The sequence below is a fragment of the Danio rerio genome, chromosome 6, assembly GCF_049306965.1.
Source record: "Danio rerio strain Tuebingen ecotype United States chromosome 6, GRCz12tu, whole genome shotgun sequence".
Taxonomy (NCBI): Eukaryota; Metazoa; Chordata; class Actinopteri; order Cypriniformes; family Danionidae; genus Danio; species Danio rerio.
The window spans coordinates 2,057,501-2,080,000 of record NC_133181.1 but is presented as its reverse complement, the minus strand read 5'-3'; the positions used below and the strand labels follow the sequence as shown (position 1 = coordinate 2,080,000).

The 22,500-nt window shown below is 33.4% G+C and overlaps 1 protein-coding gene across 2 annotated transcripts in view; it reads left to right on the top strand.

The window, feature by feature from the left end:
* plxna1b (plexin A1b) overlaps positions 1-22,500 on the top strand; it is a 222,898-nt gene that overhangs the window by 157,183 nt on the left and 43,215 nt on the right. For both annotated transcript variants that reach the window (XM_073953028.1, NM_001110010.1), the window contains 8 exon segments: positions 2,072-2,262; positions 4,696-4,847; positions 6,767-6,887; positions 7,340-7,476; positions 10,760-10,927; positions 14,270-14,363; positions 17,592-17,825; positions 21,565-21,708. In XM_073953028.1, the coding sequence (XP_073809129.1) occupies positions 2,072-2,262; positions 4,696-4,847; positions 6,767-6,887; positions 7,340-7,476; positions 10,760-10,927; positions 14,270-14,363; positions 17,592-17,825; positions 21,565-21,708 (1,241 nt within the window).

The following is a 22,500-nucleotide window of genomic DNA, read 5'->3' as shown; positions in this document are numbered from 1 at the left end:
GCGCTCTGCTGTTGCCGTTGCCTAGCAACCTCCGGGATGCTGCAGGGAGCCGCAGCATCTATAAATGATTGACAGCCTCTTTTGCTTGTGTAAACGAGTGTGCTTGAACTGTAGTATTGCTGAGAATGCTTCCTGTCCCGAGTGTTCCTCTCATGATGCTGCCGTTCACATCTATTCATTCACATCTCTTGGTTTTCATTAAGTTGCATTGACTGGGGATCGGGTGGCACGGTGGCTCAGTGGTTAGCACTGTGGCCTCACAGCAAGAAGGTCACTGGTTGCATGTTCTGGTTTGCATGTTCTCCCGTGTTGCTGTGGGTTTCCTCCGGGTGCTCCAGTTTCCCCCACAGTCCAAACACATGCGCTATAGGGGAATTGGGTAAGCTAAATTGGCCGCAGTGTATGAGTGCGTGTGTGAATGAGTGTGTTTGGGTGTTTCCCAGTGACATCGGCTGCATAAAACAAATGCTGGAATAGTTGCCGGTTCATTCCACTGTGGAGATTCTTAATGAATGAAGAGACTAAGCTGAAGGAAAATGAATGAATGAGTGAGTGATGATCAAAACACAGCTTCTAGAGTTCAACAGGACAATTACCTTTGTGTTTGTGCAGATTGCAGGTATTTTTAATATTATAAACGCCACACATTCCTAAAAATTGATAATGAAATAAAAGATTGAAAATATATTTTTATTAGGTTAATAATTATGTATTTATGGCCTTGAGCATGGCTTGTTTGTTGAAATATTTATTTGTTGATTCAGTATTTCATGTAGCAATCACAAAACTCAATATATTATTTATTTTATATATTTTTATTTTTTATTTTCAGAATTATTCAATTTATTATTTATTTATTATTATACAATTTTATTTTTTATTTTCAGAATTATTCAATTTATTATTATACAATTATTTATTATTATTCAAATTTATTAATTATTGTATCAAGCTTTTAACTATTGTTGTAGTTTATTATGTTTTATTTTAATTGATGTTATTTAATTTATTACTATTTATTACTATTTAAGGCTTAAAAAAAAAAAAAAAAATATATATATATATATATATATATATAAATATATATATATATATATATATATATATATATATATATATATATATATATATATATATATATATATATATATATATATATATTTTTTTTTTTTTTTTTTTTTTTTTTAAAGTGGCATTAAATAGTATTAAATAAAATTAGCATCATTTGTCTTGAGGTTAGATTTTCGCATATTTTCACAAGAAAAAAAAACAATATTAGAAGAAAATTCTGGCATATATTTTAAGAAAAGCAAACACAAAAATCTATCAATTTAGGCCACAGATACAGTGCTCAGCATAAATGAGCACACCCCATTTTGAAAATGATTATTTTTATCCATTTGTCAGTGAATATGTGTAATATATATTGATGCATTTGAACAAAACTGATTTATTAAACAGATGTATTTATTAAAATAATATTTTAGTCGCAGAACATCATTAGAAAGGGAAAGATAATGTGTTTAAATTCATGCAAAATACTGCAAAAAAAAAAATACAATCTAAAATCAACAATATTGTATATATTTGTTTCTCTTGATTTTTGCTATTTTTGAAAATATATATGTTTTTTCTATTACAGAAATTTGTGCTACTAATTTTTGAATCATTGTAAGTTTTATTAGATTAGCTCCAGATCTGGCTTCAGTTCTCACTAATCTAATGTAAATGCACGAATACAATATTGTAGAGCTTCCTCTAGAAAATATTAATTTAAATGAGAGATTTGTGAGGGGTTTAATCATATATGCTGAGCACTGTATATAAAACAAAATGCCCCTCGAGTCTTTATTCCCTGGACTGTTTATGTTTACATTCCTAAACCATTGTATATTCTGTTTAATCTGAATATTTCTCTGTTAAAAACCTGCACTAGGTCAGAGATCTGTGTTTCTGCATGAGTTTTCATCTGCACTTTTGCATGTAATGAGCAGGAAAATCCTCCATCCTGAGTTAAGAGTGATGCATCATGAGATTTGGATGTGCTCAGACTGTAAATCTGTGTCTGCAGCGCACCTGTACAAGTGTTATGCACTGAGAGAGAGCTGTGGATTGTGTCTGAAGGCCGACCCGAGCTTCGAGTGCGGCTGGTGTGTTCAGGACAGAAAGTGCTCTCTGCGGCAGGAATGTGCTCAGCCGGAAAACACATGGATGCACGCCACTGCCGGAAACAGCCGCTGCACACACCCGCGCATCACCAAGGTGAGATACAGCATGCGCAAAAAAACTGTTCAATCTACACTGTAAACACTGCTGGGTTCAACACAATTCCTTCATGTTGTCCCAACATCAATTTTATAAACTTAATCATTTTCAAAAATATAGGTGGATTGAACTTTTGTTCCCTCAAAAAAGTTAAGAATGGTGTTGTTTCAACTCATTTTATTTAAGTAGTTTGAACAAGCAGTAAAAGTGAGTGTATTAGATGTTCTGAGTATTTTCTAATTAAGTTTTTATTTGTTTTAAAGATTACAAACTAATGTTTATCTGAAGTTGGGTTATTGCTGTGATTTTCAGGAAATTTAATTAAATACAAAAACATTTAATTAAATAAATTAAATTAAAATTTAAAACAAAATAAAACCAAGTAAAATAAAACTAAGTAAAATAAAACCTTTTAATATAAAATAAAAAATATGAATAAATACAAAATAAATAAAAATAAGGTATTTAATTTTTATTAAAAAAAAATAATTAAAAATAAATAAAATATAACAATGTTTTTTATTAAAAATAAAGAAATATAAAACTTTTTAAAATTTTAAAATAAAAAATATAACAATATTTTTTCAATTAAAAATAAATAAATATAAAACTTTTTTTAAATTAAAAAAAAAATAAAATATAACAATTTTTTATAAAAAATATAAATATAAAACTTTATTTATTTATACATTTTTAAAATCAATAAAATATAACAATGTTTTTTTTTTAAAAAATAAATCAATATAAAACCTTTTTTAAATTTTAAAATAAATAAAATATAACAATGTTTTTTTATTAAAAATAAATCAATATAAAACCTTTTTTAAATTTTAAAATAAATAAAATATAACAATGTTTTTTTAATTAAAAATAAATAATATAACAATGTTTAGTTTATTTAAAATAAAATATAAAATGTTTTTAAATAAAAAATAAATAAGCTAGCAATGTTTATAATTTAAAATAAAATATAAAAATATAGCAATGTTTCTATTTATTTAAAATATAGTTTTAATTTTAAATAATTTAAATTAAAATATATCAATGTTTATTTATATTTTAAATAAATAAAATAAGCTTTAATTAGTAAAAAAATGTTAAAAGTTTTACAAGTATTTTGTAAAATCTTGCTTTGATGACTAAATCATTGTTTAATAAATACTATAAATCTCCCAAAAACATGGTTTATGGTGAATTTAGAGCAACTAAGTGGGTTTGAGGTACTTAGCTCAATATTGTTGCAATATATTAGCTCAGCAGTGCTCATAACCTTTTATCAATTCCCTGTAAACAGCAGCTTCTCGGATAGTATTATATATTTGCTCCTTGCTGAGCTCACCTCAGCTCAACATCTGACAGATTCTTCTAGATTTCATCACAAATCGAGACAAACTTCATGCTAGAATACATCACACATGTGCACTGATCACCTGTATTTGGCCGTCATCTTTTCAAAGTCAGCATTGCGTTCAGTTCCAAATTTGGATTATTAACTTTTAGATCATCGACTTACTAAATTTACATCCCCTCACGTTAATTAAACTCCTCCTTTGTTCTGGTTAGATCTCTCATCCTCTCTCTTTTTTTTGTCTGTGAGGCACCGCTGTCGTCTTTTACTTATTAGATTAGGTGTTAATTTAATTTGGAGAAGAATGAATTTATCACACGGATTATTAGCCCACCGTAGGCACTTTGAGAGCCATCTGTTCAGAAAATGTACACCTATTCTCTCTCTCTCTCTCTCTCTCTCTCTCTCTCTCTCTCTCTCTCTCCATCTCTCAAGCTCTGCTCTCGTATTTTCATCCATCTCTCTGTAAAAATGTGTGAATGTCAAATGAAAGCAGTCCCTCAGAAACCAATTATGCCTTTGTGTTTGTGTCTGCGCTTCTCCTGTCTTGGCTGAAGGTCTTGGTGGCTGCAGATGAACTGGGTTTGGATGATCTTCACCAGATTATTATTTTCCTTTAACCACCAGAAGCCGTTCAGGACTGTTTAGACCTAGATGAGATGCTTTAAAAATTAGGGATGCACTCATATGGAATTTTTGAGCTATACCGATAACCGATAATTAGCCGATATAGTAGCCGATAATATACATGTTTCCCATTTTTATGCAGGATTGCAGAAACAGAAGACAAACACACACACACATTGAACATTAGATTATATTTCACAACATGATTTTTAAACTTTATTAATTCACTATCAATTTCTATGGCCAACTATCTTTTAAATCAATCAAATCTATTGCCTAAAACAACAACAACAAAAAAAACAACAATAATTTATCCATCAAAAAAATAAATAAATAAATAATACCTAATATTGGCTTAAATATATGGGGCTAATTTTGTTATTGGACTGATAATGATAAGATTAAAAATAGCTTTTCTGGAGTGATATCGGTATGTCTGCTGATATATCTTCCAGCTGTCTCCTGAAACCGGGCCGCGGCAGGGCGGAACCAGACTGACCATCAGCGGAGAGAATCTGGGCCTTCAGTTTAAAGACATCCAGAACGGGGTGCGCATCGGGAAAGTGTCCTGCCAACCTATCGAGGAGGAGTACATCAGTGCTGAGCAGTGAGTCCACACACACACACACACACACACACACACAGCATTAGCTCTGAATTTATGGGCAGTATTGCATTACCTTATTCTAAAAGTTGTGTTGATCTGACAACTGCTGGTATTGAGATGCTGAGTGACAGATAAATGGAAGACTTTCTTTCCTTCCATCCTTCTTTTGTTCCTTAATTCCTTCCCTTTTTCATTCCTTTCTTTTATAATTTTTTTCTTTCATTCAGTTTTCTTTTATTTTTTCCTTCCTCCTTTACCTCTCGCTTTCTTCCTTTTTTTCATTTTTCCCTTCCTTCCTTTCTTGTTTCCTTTTTATCATCTACTTTTCATTCACTCCATCTTTATTTTTTCCTTACTTAATTTTCCTTCCTTTTTGCATCCCTCCCCTTTTAATTCCTGCTTTCCTTCCTTTTGTTTTTTTCCATGGTCTTTATTTCTTACTTTTTCTTTTCTTTCTCCCTCCTTCCTTTTACCGTCTTTCCTTCCCTTTTTCTCTTTTTATCCCTTTCTTCCTTCCATCCATTTTTCTTTTCTTCCTCCTTTCCTCCTTCCTGTCTTTTGTATTTCTTCTCCTTTTCATTTCCTCCATCCTTTGTTTTTTCTTCATTTTCCCTCTTTTTTCATCTCCCTTTTCCTTCCTTCCTTCCTTTCTTCCTTCCTTCCTTCCTTCCTTCCTTCATTCATTCCTTTCCTCCCTTTTCCTTTTTTCTGTCCTTCCTTCCTTTCTATTTTCTTTCTTTTCCTCCTTCCTTTTTCATTTCTCCCCTTTTACCCACTCGATCCCTTATTTTTTCTTCCTTTTTTCACCCCAACCCTTTTCCTTCCTTCCTCTCTTCCTTCCTTCCTTCCTTCCTTCCTTCTCCTTCCTTCCTTCTTTTCCATCCATCCATCCATCCATACATCCATCCATCCTTCCCTTTTCCGTTTTTCTTTTATTTCTTGCGTTTTCCTCCTTTCTTTTTCCTCCTTCCTTTTTCATTCTTCCCCATTTCATTCCCTCAGTCCTTTGTTTTTTCTTACTTCGTTTTTCCTTCTTTTTTCATCCCTCCCATTTTCCTTCTTCCTTCCTTCTCTCCATCCATTTTGCTTCCTTCTTTTCTTCCTTTTTCTTTTCCTTTTCCTCATCCATTATTTCCTTCCTTTTAAAATTCCTCCACTTTTCATTCCCTCCATTCCTTGTTTTTTCTTAATTTCCCCTCATTTTTCATCCCTCCCCTTTTCCTCCCTTCCTTCCTTTCCATTTTCTTCAGTTGTCTTTTTTTCCTTTTATTTTCCTTCCCTTCTCCTTCCTCCATTCCTTTCTTTTTGACATTTTTATTTGACCCATTTTCCTTTTCCATCTTTGTAGTTTATAAAGGTAATGTCAGCTCATCATTGTGCTGTAGTTGCTGCAGATCACAGCACTCTCACTGAAGCGTCTGTTCTGTGCACGTGTGGCACCCTTCATTCAACTTGAACACTTTTATATGCCGCTTTTAGACTGTTTTCAGTGCTGATGCTGAAATTAGATGACAATAATGACTTCACACTTTATTAATGAATCATGGCAGAGCTTCACACTTCCAGGAAATAAACAAATACCACCATTTATACACACACACACACACACACACACACACACACACACACACATTCTGGTAAGGTTGTAGTATCTGCTGTTGTGTGAACCTATAAATGCTCAGTTAATAACTCTCCGCAGACAGAGGATGACCGGCCCCAGGGCATGTTGGGAGTGTTTGCTCTCCGTTTCATTAATCACAGGCGTGTGTTTCAGCATTGTAGTGTTGTGTGTGTCTGTGTAGCGCCTGCGGTGGTGCTGTAGCGTCTCTGTGCTCCTCCATCACTGCTGATGTAGCTTTTGATTTGAGTGTTTGGTGTCCACACGTCTCTCAGAGCCTCTTCTCTCTGTCCGTCTGCAGGATCGTGTGCCGTCTGGCCGATGCCACAGGTTATCGGGTGCAGGAGGCTCATGTGGAAGTGTGTGTGCGCGACTGTCTGCAGGACTACAGGGCGGTTTCTCCAAAAGTCTTCACGTTTGTGGTGAGATTCACTGATCATGCTGATCCAGACTATTATACAAAATACATTCATTTTCCTTCGGCTTAGTCCATTTATTCATCAGGGTTCCCCACAGCGGAATGAACCGCCAACTTATCCAGCATATGTTTGACATAGTGCATACCCTTCCAGCTGCAACCCATAATTGGGAAACACCCATTTACACTCAAATTATTAAATTATTAAATGATTAAATTGAATTATCAGGCATCAAATTGTCTCTTTAAAGCGATTATGATCTGAGAACCCTTTGACATATCGTTTAACATAAGAGCTCATAATATGATATTAAAACATCCTGCAGGTCTAAATTCAGCTTTAAAGATCCGCTGGTTTAGTTTTAGAGTTACACCTGCAGACTGAATGTTTGATCCACAAGGGGTTTTCCTGCCTCTTTATTAAATGATTTTGTTTAATTGTGTGTGTGTTTCCAGTCTCCGTACTTCACCCGTGTGGTGCCGTCATATGGGCCGATTTCTGGAGGAACGAGGATCACTATTTACGGCAGTCATCTGAACGCAGGCAGCGCCGTTTCCATCAAGATCGGACTCAACACTTGCCAATTCGAGAGGTACTGATCTGATGATCCTTTCTGAACATCTCAGTCTGCTTGTTATTTCAATTAATAAGATTTTCATGTTTTCATAAACCCAGGCAGAATCATTAGATGTGCTTTAGTGAACCATTAGCGGGAACGGTTTTCCATATATCTCTATATATATGATGTTATTGTTAACGAAAACTAATTACTAAATTATTAATTTATATATATATATATATATATATATATATATATATATATATATATATATATATATATATATATATATATATATAATTATTATTATTATATTATTATATTATTATTATTATATTATTATATTATTATAAATGAATACATTTTTAAAATGAAATTAATTGTAATTTTAATATTAGGGGAAAAGCTTTAAAATGCCAGCTTAAAGAATTAAAAATTGATGCAGTGCTGCTATTTCTAAAACTGTAGCTGAAATAAAATAAATATTAAAATAATAACTTCTACATATGCATTTTTAATTATGAATAAAGTGCACGTTAAATATTAAAAGCTTTCAAATTAATACCAAAGACAGTTCTCTTCAAAATAAAAATGGAATAAAATAAAATAAATAATAATAAAAAGATAAATAAAATCTTAATTATTACTACACGTAAATATACATTTTAATTATGAATAAAATGCTCGTTAAAATATTAATATTATACCAAAAAGATTAAAGTTTTCTTCAAACGATCAGATCCATATTAAAACAAATATGAAATAAAATATTGTAAAAATAATAAAAGAGAAATTCCATCTTAATTAATATTACACGTAAATACACATTTCAAATTATAAATAAAATGCAGTGAGCTTTAAAATGAATACCAAAAATATTAGACTTCTTCGAATGATCATTTTCATGTTGCAATATTTATGAAATGAAATAAAAAATGGAATAAGATAAAATAAATGATAATAAAAGTGAAATTAAGTCTAAAATATTACTACACGTAAATACACAACTCAAACTATGAATAAAATGCTCGTTAAAATATTCATATTATACCAAAAAGATTAAAGTTTTCTTCAAAATATCAGTTCCATATTAAAACAAAAATGAAATAAAATAAAGTGGAATAAAATTATAATTATTATATTAATTATTACGTCTTAATTATTACTACACGTAAATACACTTTTTAAATTATGAATAAAATGCACGTGAAATTATTCAAAGCATACGGTGTCGTGTATAATAACTTTCAGCAGCCATATCCAGTGTTCTTGTTGAAATGTGACCTGAATCCTCACTATCTGACACGCTCAATAAATGACTTCAGTGTTTTCCTAGTTGTGTACTTTGAGGCTGAACATGAGTTAATGGATGCTGTTTTATGACTTTATTGTCTCAGTGAAAATGCAGTATGCTGTAAAGTGAAAACAGTATTGCCGTCATACAGGAACTGGTTTATTTTAGTCATCGGCAGAAGGAAATTACTGATATGTGTTGTCTGTTTGTGTGTGTGTGAGAGAGAGAGAGAGATGCGATATATTGAATAACATTGTGATATATTGCGTAATATGATATATTATTTTTATTTTTATTTAATTAATATATGTATATATCTTTTTTTGTTGCTTCTACTAGTGTTTACTGCGTTTTTTTAAATAAATATGTATGTTGTTTTATTTTTATGTAAATTTATAACTGCTTTGGCAATACATTTCTAACATTTGTCATGCCAATAAAGCAACTATTAAACTGACTTGAATTAAGAGAGAGAGAGAGAGAGAGAGAGAGAGAGAATGCTTTAGGTTTGTTTGTTTGTTTGTTTGTTTGTTTGTTTGTTTGTTTGTGTTTGTGTCTTTCTCTTTTTCTGTGTGTGCTGTGTCTTCATTAGTGTGTGTGGGTGTTTGTGAGCGAGAGAGTTTTAGTGTGCAAGTTTTTCTCTCTATCTGTGTGTGCTGTGAGTGTGTCTGTGTTAGAGCGTGTGTCTCCATGTATGTGTATGAGAGAGAGAGTGTTTGTGTGTACTGTATGTTTGTGTCTCTCCATCTATGTGTGTTTGTATGTGTGTGTATGTGTGTGTGTGTGTGTGTGTGTGTGTTAGAGTGCGTTACTGTATGTTGGAGTGTGTCTGTTTGTGAGAGTGTTAGTGTACATGTGTGTGTTTGTGTCACTCTTTATTTGTGTGTGCTGTGAGTGTTTCTGTGTTAGTGTGTTTGAATGTTAGTGTGTTTTATTTATGTTAGAGTGTGTGTTAATGTGTCTGCATGTCTGTTTATGCTAGTGTGTGTGTTAGAGAGACTGTCTTTGTATAAGTTTGTGTGTGTGTGTGTGTGTTAGAGTTTGTGTGATAGTGTGTCTGTGATTTAGGGTGTGTTTGTTTGTGTGTGTGTGTGTGTGTGTGTGTGTGTGTGTGTCTGTGTGTGTGTGTGTGCGTTTGTGTGTGCGTGTGTGTGTGTCTGAGCCTCTCCCTCCACCCATGTGACGACAGTTCTGTCAAAATATATCCAGAACTCAGCAGGTTTCACCATTGCGTGTTGTGAATGTGGTTTCCTAGGCAACACAGCAAGAGTTGAAGGACACACACACACACGCACGCACACACACACGTGTCTGATCAAACATGGGAAGCAGCCTTGCTTGCGTGTCTCATGTTCCTCTGATAATGACGTGAGAAACAGTCAGTCACACACACACACACACACACACACACACACACACTTGCTGCTTTGATCAGATTAGTGTGTGTCATGTTCAGAGTCGTCTTTTTGAGGGATCTTTCAACCTGACGCAACCTGATGAAACACACACACACACACACACACACACACACACACGCTGCTCATGATTGACTTCATTCACCTTCACACACACACATCAGGTCAATGAGTCTAAAGTACACATCCAACATTTATTAATTGTTAGCATGAAGTGAACGTGAATGTTTTATTGTTGCGCACAGGTGGCTCAGTGGTTAGCACTGTGTCCTCACAGCAAGAGGGTCACTGGTTCGAGTCCTGGCTGGGCTAGTTGGCGTTTCTGTGTGGAGTTTGCATGTTCTCCCTGTGTTGGCGTGGGTTTCCTCCGGGTGCTCCGGTTTCCCCCACAGTCCAAACACATGCGCTATAGGGGAACTGATTAACTAAATTGGCTGTAGTGTATGAGCGTGTGTGTGTGTGTGTGTGTGTGTGTGTGTGTGTGTGTGTGTGTGTGAATGAGTGTGTATGGATGTTTTACCAGTTTTGATATAAAAAACTTGATGTAAAAAGTCATAAAAGAAGATAAGTTTTGCTCATTTTGTGTTTGTGTGGGTTTGTGTCTTAGGCGGAGCGCCCGTGAGATCGTGTGTGTGACTCCAGCAGGTTTGGGTTCAGGCGGGACTCCAGTGATGGTGGATATAAACGCAGCCGAGCTCAGAAACCCGGAGGTGAAGTTCAACTACACTGATGATCCCACTATCCTGAAGATAGAGCCCGACTGGAGCATCGCCAGGTCAGACAAACACACACACACACATATACACACACAGCACTGAATAAGCCAGAACATCAGATCTCTGCACAACTAATACAGTCCAGTAGTGGAGATGGCTGTGGAGATGTACTGTAGTGTTATAGTGATGTAGTGTGAACTGATGGAAAACCACAGCCACACTGTAACACACAGACATAGGGTGCTTTCACATCTGTAGTTCGCTTCATTTGGTCTGGATCAAGGGTAATAAATGATACATTGTTGCATTTTCTGCCGTCTTTGGGTCGTTTTCACACCACACTGCTGGCTTTGGTCCGAACCAGTTGAAACGAACCAAAACGCAGTCATCTGACAAAATCCACATCTCTCATTGGCCAGATGTTGTTGAACATATTTCCTAAACTGCTTATTGATTGGTCAGAATTCACGTGCGGGAAAATGCCAGTGATCTCCCGCAGGTAAACAAAACCTTTTACTCTGGAGGGGCGACTGCGCTGGCTGATTGTATCCCTGCTTTAGACAAACTATACATTACGAGAATGAAGCGCGGCCGCGGCTGGAAAACAGTGTTTAATGCGTCGCTCATCACTTCAGGAGGAGGCGTGAATTAATTTAGCTAAACTGCGACATGCTCATCTTATGGAAATATTACCAATAATCCATCAGGTAATGTTTTCCTCTCTCTCTCTCTCTCTGTTGGTAAAGCGCTGTCAACAAATATTTTTCCTCCATATCCCATGATGCACAGCGCATCAGCCTACGGCAGCTGAATTAGTCCAAAAGGCGCAGTACTTTTTGCCGTTGGACCTGTTTTAGTACGGATCATATTCACCACCTCTTCAAGCAGGTCTCGGTACGCTTATTTGGTCCGCTTTTGGTGCGCGCTCAAATACGATTGCTGCATTCTCACCTGCTCAAACGAACCACACCAAAAGGGGAAACCAACTCTAGTGCGATTCAATCCAACTAAATAAGGCAGGTGTGAAAGCACCCAAAGTAACACACACAGACACACACAGACACCCATATACACAAACACACACACACACACACACATCCCTGAATGGGTCAGAACAGCTGATCCTCTGAGGGAATGATGTAGTCCGGCAGTGGAGATGCATGTGCTGTAGTGTGAACGTTCACAGGTCCGACTCTAGAGCTTTGAGGAACATCACAGCTGACAGACACATAAAACTGATGGAAAACCACACACACACACACACACACACACACACACACACACACAGTGGAGAAGTGTCTCATATACAGAGAGAGAGAGAGAGAGACTGATCCAGACTGAGACGTGAATAAACAGACAGAGAGAGAGAGAGAGAGAGAGAGAGAGAGAGAAATGTTTATTCAAACTCTTCGTATCAAAACTATTACTGACATAAAACCGAGAGAGAGACATGAACGAACAGAGAGAGAGATTAATTATAATAATAATAACAATAATAATACATTTTAGGAAACCCAAAATGACTGTAAAACAAATATATACACAATTACACAATGATTAAACTCGGAAAAACAACAGTATAAACTAGAGCAGATGATACAATGATGAATTATATCAGGGGTCACCAAACCGGCCCTTTAAATATCTTAAATGTTTATCTTAAATGTTTTTTTTTTCATGATCAACAGTAGAGATGACCCATTGTCCCTCTTCCCAACAGGGAAAACTACCAACAACCAAGAACGCATGCTTATATGGGGTCATAGCTTTGCATTTAAAAATGTGATTATAATGGAAGTCAATGAGGCAAAAACAGCATCAACATAACCTGGGGTCCGTTCTTCGTACCTCGCTTAAATGATCTAAGATGATTTGGCAGATCCTGTATCTTTTAATCTTGATAACTGATCTCTGCCTAATATGGTTCTTCAAACAAGTTAGCAAGTCAGATTAAAATGTCTGGATGAACTGATCTGAGATCGCTGCGTGTGTTGTGAAGGACAGATCTATCGATCCTTGAAATCATGATCAGCAATGCAACGATTGGCTGACGGCACAGCAGCGTAATGACATCATCTGATTAATATTCAATTATCCATGTGAGCTAAATTACATCAATTAGTTGTAAACGGTTTAGTAAATATGATACGCAATAACTTTACACCTTGTTTGGGGCTGTATGCTGGGCCCTTTGATGTTTCAAGAGCAATTAATTTAGTTTTACAGTCTTATTATAGTAGCCATAGTAGTATTATAGTAGCCGTTTTATTAAATTGGTGTAAAGAATAACCAGATGTTTACAAAAGCATATTGGTAAAGGCGTCTGCAACTTTTAGAAAGCATCAAATCATCGTCATATTAACTGCCAAAACATGTTTATAACTGCATAAATGTATTATTGCTTTTAAAACAGTCACATATTGTTTATGTCTATGATCATACACAAACTGTACTAAAGCGATCTATAAAGTTTATATCTATAAGTTTTCTCTTTTCACCACCAGGTGGCAGTCATTGTACTTTCATTTCGGGGGTGCAGATTGCATAAGCTTTATTAATTTATATAACTTTATTTATTTTATTAATAACTATAACTTTATATATATAGTAAAAAATATTTACTATTTTCGAAAGTGTATATAACTACTAATATAAGAAAATATCAGAATTCGGTATACTTTCAGTATTATTTTTGCTTGAACTGAGCCGATCTAATCCTGTTTATATGAATTGAACCTGCTCCTGACCAGGTTTGAGCTTCCAGAACTGTTGCTATGACAACAACTCTCGTATCAGTTTTGAAGAACGAAACAATCCTTGATTGTGTCAAATCGTCAATAACCAAATCCAGCTAACCGAATAATCCACTTACAAACAACGGACCCCTGGGCTTAATTTGTGCCAAAGCACTCCGCATCCGGCACCTCTAAAATCTGATCCGGCACCTGATTTTACCGATCCCCCTCCTCAACCGCACTCCTCCCCCGTCTGCTGTTTACTTTCACTTTCGTCCGCAACAACCCCTCGCTCTTCACTTTCGTCCTTCGTCCACGTCAACCTTCCGCCATGCAATGCAACGCCCACCACCCCCGCTCTCCGCTTGACACCTCTCCATCCTGAGGTAACATGCCGGATCCTTTAAAGCAGTCTCTTGCGGGACCTCTCAATTCAAAAATTAAGCACTGAACATAACCAAAGGGGAGTCAATTTAAACCATGCACAAGGGTTAAAAAACTCTGATCGCAAACTTTGTTAAAATCACTTGCTTGAGCTTCAGCAGAGTTTGGGATTGAGCTGTAGTCTCCACAGATTAAAGTGACTTCAGAAGCTTGATATACATGCTCTTCTGTTGTTAATGCATGTTTTCTCGTGCTTTACTCTGTTGTTTTTCTCTTTGACAGTGGAGGAACTCCGTTAACAGTCACCGGCGTCAACCTGGCCACCGTCAGAGAGCCCAAGATGAGGGCCAAATACGGCACCATCAGCTCAGTCAATGTAAGATTTTACCCCTTCCGGACCTTCCAACTAGATTAACATGAGCTCTTTTCTATTTCTAAAGCTTTATTTTACTTTGAGTCTGTCAATAAAAGTAATAATTGTCATTGAAAGGTTTAACTGCATGAGAAAAAAGAGCTAAACAGTAAATTTGGATCTTGTGTAATAAATCAATAATACATTTTTTATTCATATTCAAACTCACTAAATACCACATTTTATTGACATTGTGATGCAGCAACTGGACTAATACCATAAGTCATCATTTCTGTTGCATTTGAGACATTCATCAGGGGTCGCCACAGTTGAATGAACCGCCAACGTATCTAGCGTAACTTATCTACACGTGCTGCTGATGATGTGACAATAAAATTGTTTTAAGCAGCGGATGCCCTTCCACCTGCACCCTAGTACTGGGAAACACCCATTCACACACACACACACACACACACACACACATACACTACAGCCAATTTAGTTGATCAATTCCCCTATAGCGCATGTGTTTGGGCTGTGGGGGAAACCAGAGCACCCAGAGGAAACCCACGCCAACACGGGGAGAACATGCAAACTCCACATGGAAATGCCAACTGACCCAGCCAGGACTCGAACCAGCGACCTTCTTGTTGAGAGGCGACCGTGCTAACCACTGAGCCACCATGTCGCCCCACATTTGAGACATTAAACTGCTAAAAGCAGTAGTTTTTTTGCACATCTATCAGCTTAGCTCAAGAAAAAAACAGCACAGTGTTTGCTCAGAGCCAGTGTGTTTATGTACTGATGATGTTGCTGTCTTGTTTCTGTATTTAAAAACTAGCATCTCTCCAATGTTATGCTCTGCTTTCCTTTCTCTCTGTGGCTCTAGATTTACACTCATGCATTTAGCAGATGCTATTATCCAGAGCGACCTACAAAGGAGGAACAAAAGCAATTTGTCAAAGAGCCAAGCATATTCATAACATACAGCTCCAGATTTATTACACCAGTAGTTTAGGAAGCAAGCCAGAGAAATGCAGAGCAGAAATAGAAGATTTAGACTATAAGGAATGCTTGATTCTGATTGGCTGATGAGCCTATATTGCTTATATTGTCATACTGATATTTCTGTGTCAGTTTGACACAAAACTGAGGACACTTTGACTTATTCAATGCGCTCTGTCACCTAAACTCACCGCGAGTGAGCTGAAGAAAATAAAAGCACAGCTCTAAGGTAAAACTAGATTCTCAAGACATAATCGAGTCCCGGCTGGGTCAGTTGTCATTTCTGTGTGGAGTTTGCATGTTCTCCCTGTGTTGGTGTGGGTTTCCTCTGGGTGCTCCGGTTTCCCTCACAGTCCAAACACATACGCTTTAGGGGAATTGATGAAATAAATTGGCCGTACCGTATGAGTGTGTATGGGTGTTTCCCAGTACTGGGTTGTGGCTGGAAGGGCATCCACTGTGTAAAACATATGCTTGATAAGTTGCCGGTTCTTTCCACTGTGGCGACCTAAATGGACTAAGCGGAAGCAAAAGGAATGATGACTTGAATTAAACTTGTTGAGAGAGGTTTGTGATATAGGAATTACAGTGGATCATTAAAACTGCTTATTGTCCATGAGCGATCAATATATTATTATATTATATTCTACTATTATTATATTATTCTACTATTATATTATATTATATTATATTATATTATATTATATTATATTATATTATATTATATTATATTATATTATATTATATTATATTATACTATTATTATATTATTCTACTATTATATTATATCATATTATATTATATTATACTATTATTATATTATTCTACTATTATATTATATTATATTATATTATATTATATTATATTATATTATATTATATTATATTATATTATATATCCTACTTATTATATTATATTATATTATATTCTACTATTAAATTATTATACTATTATTATATTATTCTACTATTATATTATATTATATTATATTATATTATATTATATTATATTATATTATATTATATTATATTATATTATATTATATTATATTGTAGATCCTACTTATTATATTATATTATATTCTACTATTAATATATTATTATATTATATTATATTATATTATATTATATTATACTATTATTATATTATATTATATTATATTATACTATTATTATATTATATTATATTATATTATACTATTATTATATTATTCTACTATTATATTATATTATATTATATTATATTATATTATATTATATTATATTATATTATATTATATTATATATCCTACTTATTATATTATATTATATTATATTCTACTATTAAATTATTATACTATTATTATATTATTCTACTATTATATTATATTATATTATATTATATTATATTGTAGATCCTACTTATTATATTATATTATATTCTACTATTAATATATTATTATATTATATTATATTATATTATATTATATTATATTATATTATATTATATTATATTATATTATATTATATTATATTATATTATATTATATTGTAGATCCTACTTATTATATTATATTATATTCTACTATTAATATATTATTATATTATATTATATTATATTATATTATATTATATTATATTATATTATATTATATTATATATCCTACTTATTATATTATATTATATTATATTCTACTATTATTATATTATTATTTTATTATATTATATTATACTATATTATATTATATTATATTATATTATATTCTTCTATTATTATATTATTCTAATATTATATATATATATGTTTGTAGAGCAAGTAGTTTGACTGTTTTCTGCCATTTATTATTCCTAGTCATTTCTCTTATAGGTAACTGAATCCAAAATTCTGAAACAATCCCTTAAACGAGTGCATTTCCACATTAAAGATTAAGTTCAATATATAAATAACATTTACTTGCATCTAATTTGAATAGTTGTAATATTTTGAATATTTCACCAATTATAATAATGAGTTGTTCTTCACAATAAATACACAGCAGGAAGAGTTAAAGCCGTGTTCACCTGAAGCTCTGCACCTGTTATGTCTGTGCGTACGTCTGACATTGAATCACCTTTTCCCAGTTTAACCTTTAAAATGTCAACATCTGACAGCATCTAGACCATAAAATATCTCTATAAAGCCTGGCGAGCGTCCCGCGGGTGAGCGAGACCTTTCCTCCTCCTTGACCTGCAGTTTGTGTGTGATTCTGGATGTTTTTCTCTCTCTCAGAACTGCACGGTGCTCAATAACACAGTGATGGTGTGTGCGGTGCCGTCGGTGGCCGGCTCTGAGAGGGGTTTTTCAGAGGTGGGCAACGCTCCGGATGAGATCGGCTTCATCATGGATCATGTACAGATGCTGCTGGTGGTCAACGAGAGCTTCAGTTTCTATCCTGATCCGGTATTTGAGGCCTTCGGTCCGGCCATGCTGGAGCTCAAACCAGGATCTCCGCTCATACTGAAGGTGAGCAGCTCTCACCATTCAGCCTGCATTTCTTTATTATTGTGGTAAAAAGGAATTGCTTGTAATAAAAAGAGGTATATTTATTGATAATATTGTCAACACACATCATACAAAGACATTTTAAAAAATATTATTATATATTAATACAATATTGCAATAAAATAATATACTATATACTATAATATTTATCAATATATTATTAATATTATGTTTTTAAATGTGTTTGATGCTGTGAAAAAACATTTCTAAGAGCACAAAGCACATCCCACAGACATTTAAAAAATATTATAATATATTAATAAAATATTAGAATAAACATCCTATTTTATAAATAATATTTTATTGATGTAGTCCTAATATTATACTATTTATTAAATGTGTGTATTTTGCCCTAAAAATAGCATTTCTCAGGTAACAAAACACACATCACACAAAGATATATAAACTATTGTAAAATATTAATAACAATTTTATAATATAAATAATATATTATTAATATTATACTATTTGTTTAAAATGTGTGTGTTTTATGCTCTGAGAAATGCTTTTAAGCCAAACTTTTTTTTTACAATATTACCAATAAATCCATCTCTTTGTATTACAATGTTGGAATTTTTTATTGTTAATATATTATTTAGATAATATTTCATATAATAGAAGCAAAAAAAGTACACACACAAAAACAATAAAATATGTTTAACTATTTTTTTTAAACTATTTTTTAATTATAATATTTTGTTATTAATTTGTGTTTTATTATTATTATTATTATTATTATTTTAAATATTAATATTATTTATATTTATAAAAGTAATATTATTTATAACTTTTCTGAAAGTAAAATGAACATGTTTAATCCATTAAAAATATATGTGTTTATGCATTACTTAGATAATATCCAATTTCATAAGCAAAAGCACATGCACGCACACACACATACACACACAAACACTAAAATATATGTTTAACTAAAACCCATAAAGTACAAATTTTTAATATTATTTTTAATCTTTTTTTATTTATATAATGAAATCAATATTGTTGTTGTTGTTATTATTATTATTGATTATTATTATTATTAATTATTATTATTATTATTATTATTAATTATTATTAATTATTATTATTGTTTTTATTATTTATATTTAGAAAAGTAATATTAATAATAACTTTTCTGAAAGTACAATAAAAATATGTAGAATACATTTTTAAAAATATGTTTTTACTAATGTTATATCCAATATAATAAAAGCAAAAAAAAAAAAGCACACACATAAACTCTAGAATGTGTGCTTAGATAAAACCCATGAAGTAAACTCTGGGTAAATAAACATGAACAGAAATAAATTATTTGTAACATTTCTCATTTAAATCAAAATTTTTATTTGATTTGTACTAAAATAACCAGTTGAATCTGAAAAATAACTGATCAAATAACCAGAACACAACAAAATAAAGTAAAAAATGATGATTAAAATATATAAAAATAATAAATATATAAGTAAATAATATATAAGTATGTAACTCCAGATCTCAGTGCAGGATGAGAGAACAGCCTGTAGTGTAGAGTGAGTGATCTGAGGCGCTCATGCTGCGGTTCACCAGTTGAACAAAAGGTGTAAATGGTGGAAATCTGGTGCGGAATTCATCTCACACTGTTTGTGCTGCAGACGTAAATGATTTCTCAAATCATCAAGTGTGATATTGCTTTTCTGAGCAAACTCATTTTCACATCGTGCCTGACTAAGCAGATGTGGCGGAGGCTCCTGAGTCATTCACAGAGATCAGAAGATCAGAAATTAATGCAGAGACGAAGTCTAATCTGCCTAGCAACACTCCAGTCATCAGGATAGCTCATATTTACTGTGGAAAATGTGAAAGTGTGAGCGCTGTGGTGCTGATGTCCTGCACATGCACAGCGTTAAATCATTTCAGGAAATGACATGCATGGGATTATCTGCGCAATTCAATTTCACATGCTAAGCCTTCTGGGTAAAGTGCAGTGAGAGTTGAGTCTACATGTTAAATGGAGCCCTTCAGTAACACACGCCTCTAAATCAAGCATGCAAATATTTATGCATGGCTCTGCCTGCGGGTTTTGCCTTCCCATAAACCCCCTGGGCAGAGACATAGAGAGAGAGAGTGTGTTGTAGATCAGGTTGAACAGACTCATCAGATGCTCAGACCAATGAAAAATATGTATATAGAGTCATTTATATAGTAATTAAATGCCCATCATACATATACATTCATTTACTTATTTTGGGGTTTGTCATAAACTCATTTTCATGCTAACATTATTTTAGGATTATTTTTATTCTTAAAATAATTTTATTTCAGTTAGTGGCTTCTCTTATTCCTAATTTTTCTTCCTTCTATTTTCATTCCTTCCTTTTTTCATCCTTTTTCCTTCTTTCTTCCTTTTTTCATCCTTTTTCCCCTTTTATTCCTTCATTTTTTCTTTCAGCCTTCTTTTTTCTTCTTTACTTCTTTACTTCCTTTCTTCCTTCATTCCATTTTCTCTCATTCCTTATTTTTCTTCCTTCCCTTTTCATTCCTTCTTTCCTTTTTTCCCTTTTTCTTCTGTCTTTTCTTTCGTCCTTCCTTTTTATTCCTCCTTTTTGTTCCTTCCTTCATTTTTTTCTTTCAACCTTATTTTTTCTTTCTTCCTTCCTTTTTCATTCTTCCTTCTTTCTTCCTTTTTTCTTCCTTCCCTTGTTATTTCCTTCCTTCCTTCCTTCCTTCCTTCCTTCCTTCCTTTTTTCCTTCCTTCTCTTTTCATTTCTTCCTTCCTTTTCTGTTATTCCTTATTTTTCCACTTTCTCTTTTCATTTCTTTCTTCCTTTTTTCTTCCCTTTTCCTTCTTTTTCCCTTCCTTTTTTCATCCCTTACCTTTTTATTCCTTCATTTTTGCTTTCAACCTTCCTTCCTTTCTTCTTTACTTCATTCCTTCCTTCCCTTTTCTCTTATTCCTTATTTTTTCTTCCTTCCCTTTTCATTCTTTCATTTTTTTATCCTTTCTTCTTTTATTCTTTTTTCCTTCCTTTTTTCTTCCTCCTTTTTATTCCTTTGTTCCTTTTTTATCCTTTCAACCTTGTTTTCTTTCTTTCTTTCTTCCACTCTTCCTTCGTCCTTTCTTTTCATCTCATTCCTTATTTTTTCCTTCCCTTTTCATTTCTTTCTTCCTTTTTCCCCTTTTCTTCTTTCCTTCTTTCTCTTCCTTCCTTAATAGTTTTTTTTTCAAACTTCTTTTTCCTTTCTTCCTTTCTTCCTTTCTTTAATTTTCCTTTTTTTAATCTTGATATATATATATTTATATATATTTTTTTTTAAATAGCTTTTTAATCAGTTTTAGTTGCCCAGAAAACATTTTCATTTTGTGAGCTTTTGTAAATACAATTATTTGTATTTAATTTCAGCGTAATGAATAACAATTACCCAAAAACATTGTGCTCCTTTTTTGTAGAATCCCTGAACTATTATTTTATTTTTATTAATATTTTAATTTGTATTAAGTAATGTAATTTTGGGAGGTGAAAAGATTAAAAAAAACAATGCACATTTTGGTGTCAGGACAACTTTGATGAAAGCTTTTGCTCCTCTTCTAATGTCGACTACTGTACAAATATTGTATAAAACCTTTTGATCATGCTCAGTGTATATGCTAATATAATAATTAAGCATTTGTGTGTGTGTGTGTGTGTGTGTGTGTGTGTGTGTGTGCGTGTGTGTTTTTCAGGGCAAGAGTCTGATCCCGTCGGCTGCTGGGAACTACAGGCTGAACTACACCGTTCTGATCGGGGATAAACAGTGTGTGTTAACCGTCTCAGAGACTCAGCTGCTGTGTGAATCTCCAAACCTCACCGGACAACATAAAGTCACTGTAAGTGTGTGTTAACATCAGTCCTTTAAAGAACTGTTCATATGGAATTATGAACAATATCTTGTTTACAGTTGTAACGTAGCTGTCATTCAGCGTGAACAGACTGCAAAGTTGCATGATAAATAAAGATGCTGTCTCTTAGAAGCAAGAATCGAATCTGAATCACCTCAACGAATCATTCAATTTTTGAATCATTACAATTTTTAAATCTACATCAACAAGATCAAAGATAACCCAGATAAAGATAAAGTCGCATAATCCAGAGACTGCGTGCAAATGCATGTGTGCATCCGTCTGTGCGTGCATCCATGAGTTTGTGTTGTCTCTCTGTGTATACAGTATATGTGTGTGTGTGTGATTGTCTGTGTTTGTGTGTCTGTGTATATGTTGTTTTGACTGTGTCTGTTTTGTCTCTGTGTGTACTTGTATGTACATATGTGTGTGTGCTTAGTTTTTGAATTACATCATTAAGATCAAAGTAACTAATTTGCATAATCTCCACCCACCTATGGCGTTCGGACACTCTGGAATGGGCGTTTATTTTTTTAACATTTGGAATAGAACTGTAAAAACAGACCTGTCCAGCTGACCAATCAGAGCGGAGTTTGCTTTTGACAGGGGGGCGGGTTTACAGACCTTAAAGGGGTAGTTCAACCAAAAAAAATTTATTTTGGCATCATTTACTCACGTTTTATTGGTTATAGATTTTTTGACAACTGTTGTAATCCTGTAACCATTGACCACCATAGCAGTTGTTTTATCCACTATGCAAGTCAATGGTTACACGTTTTC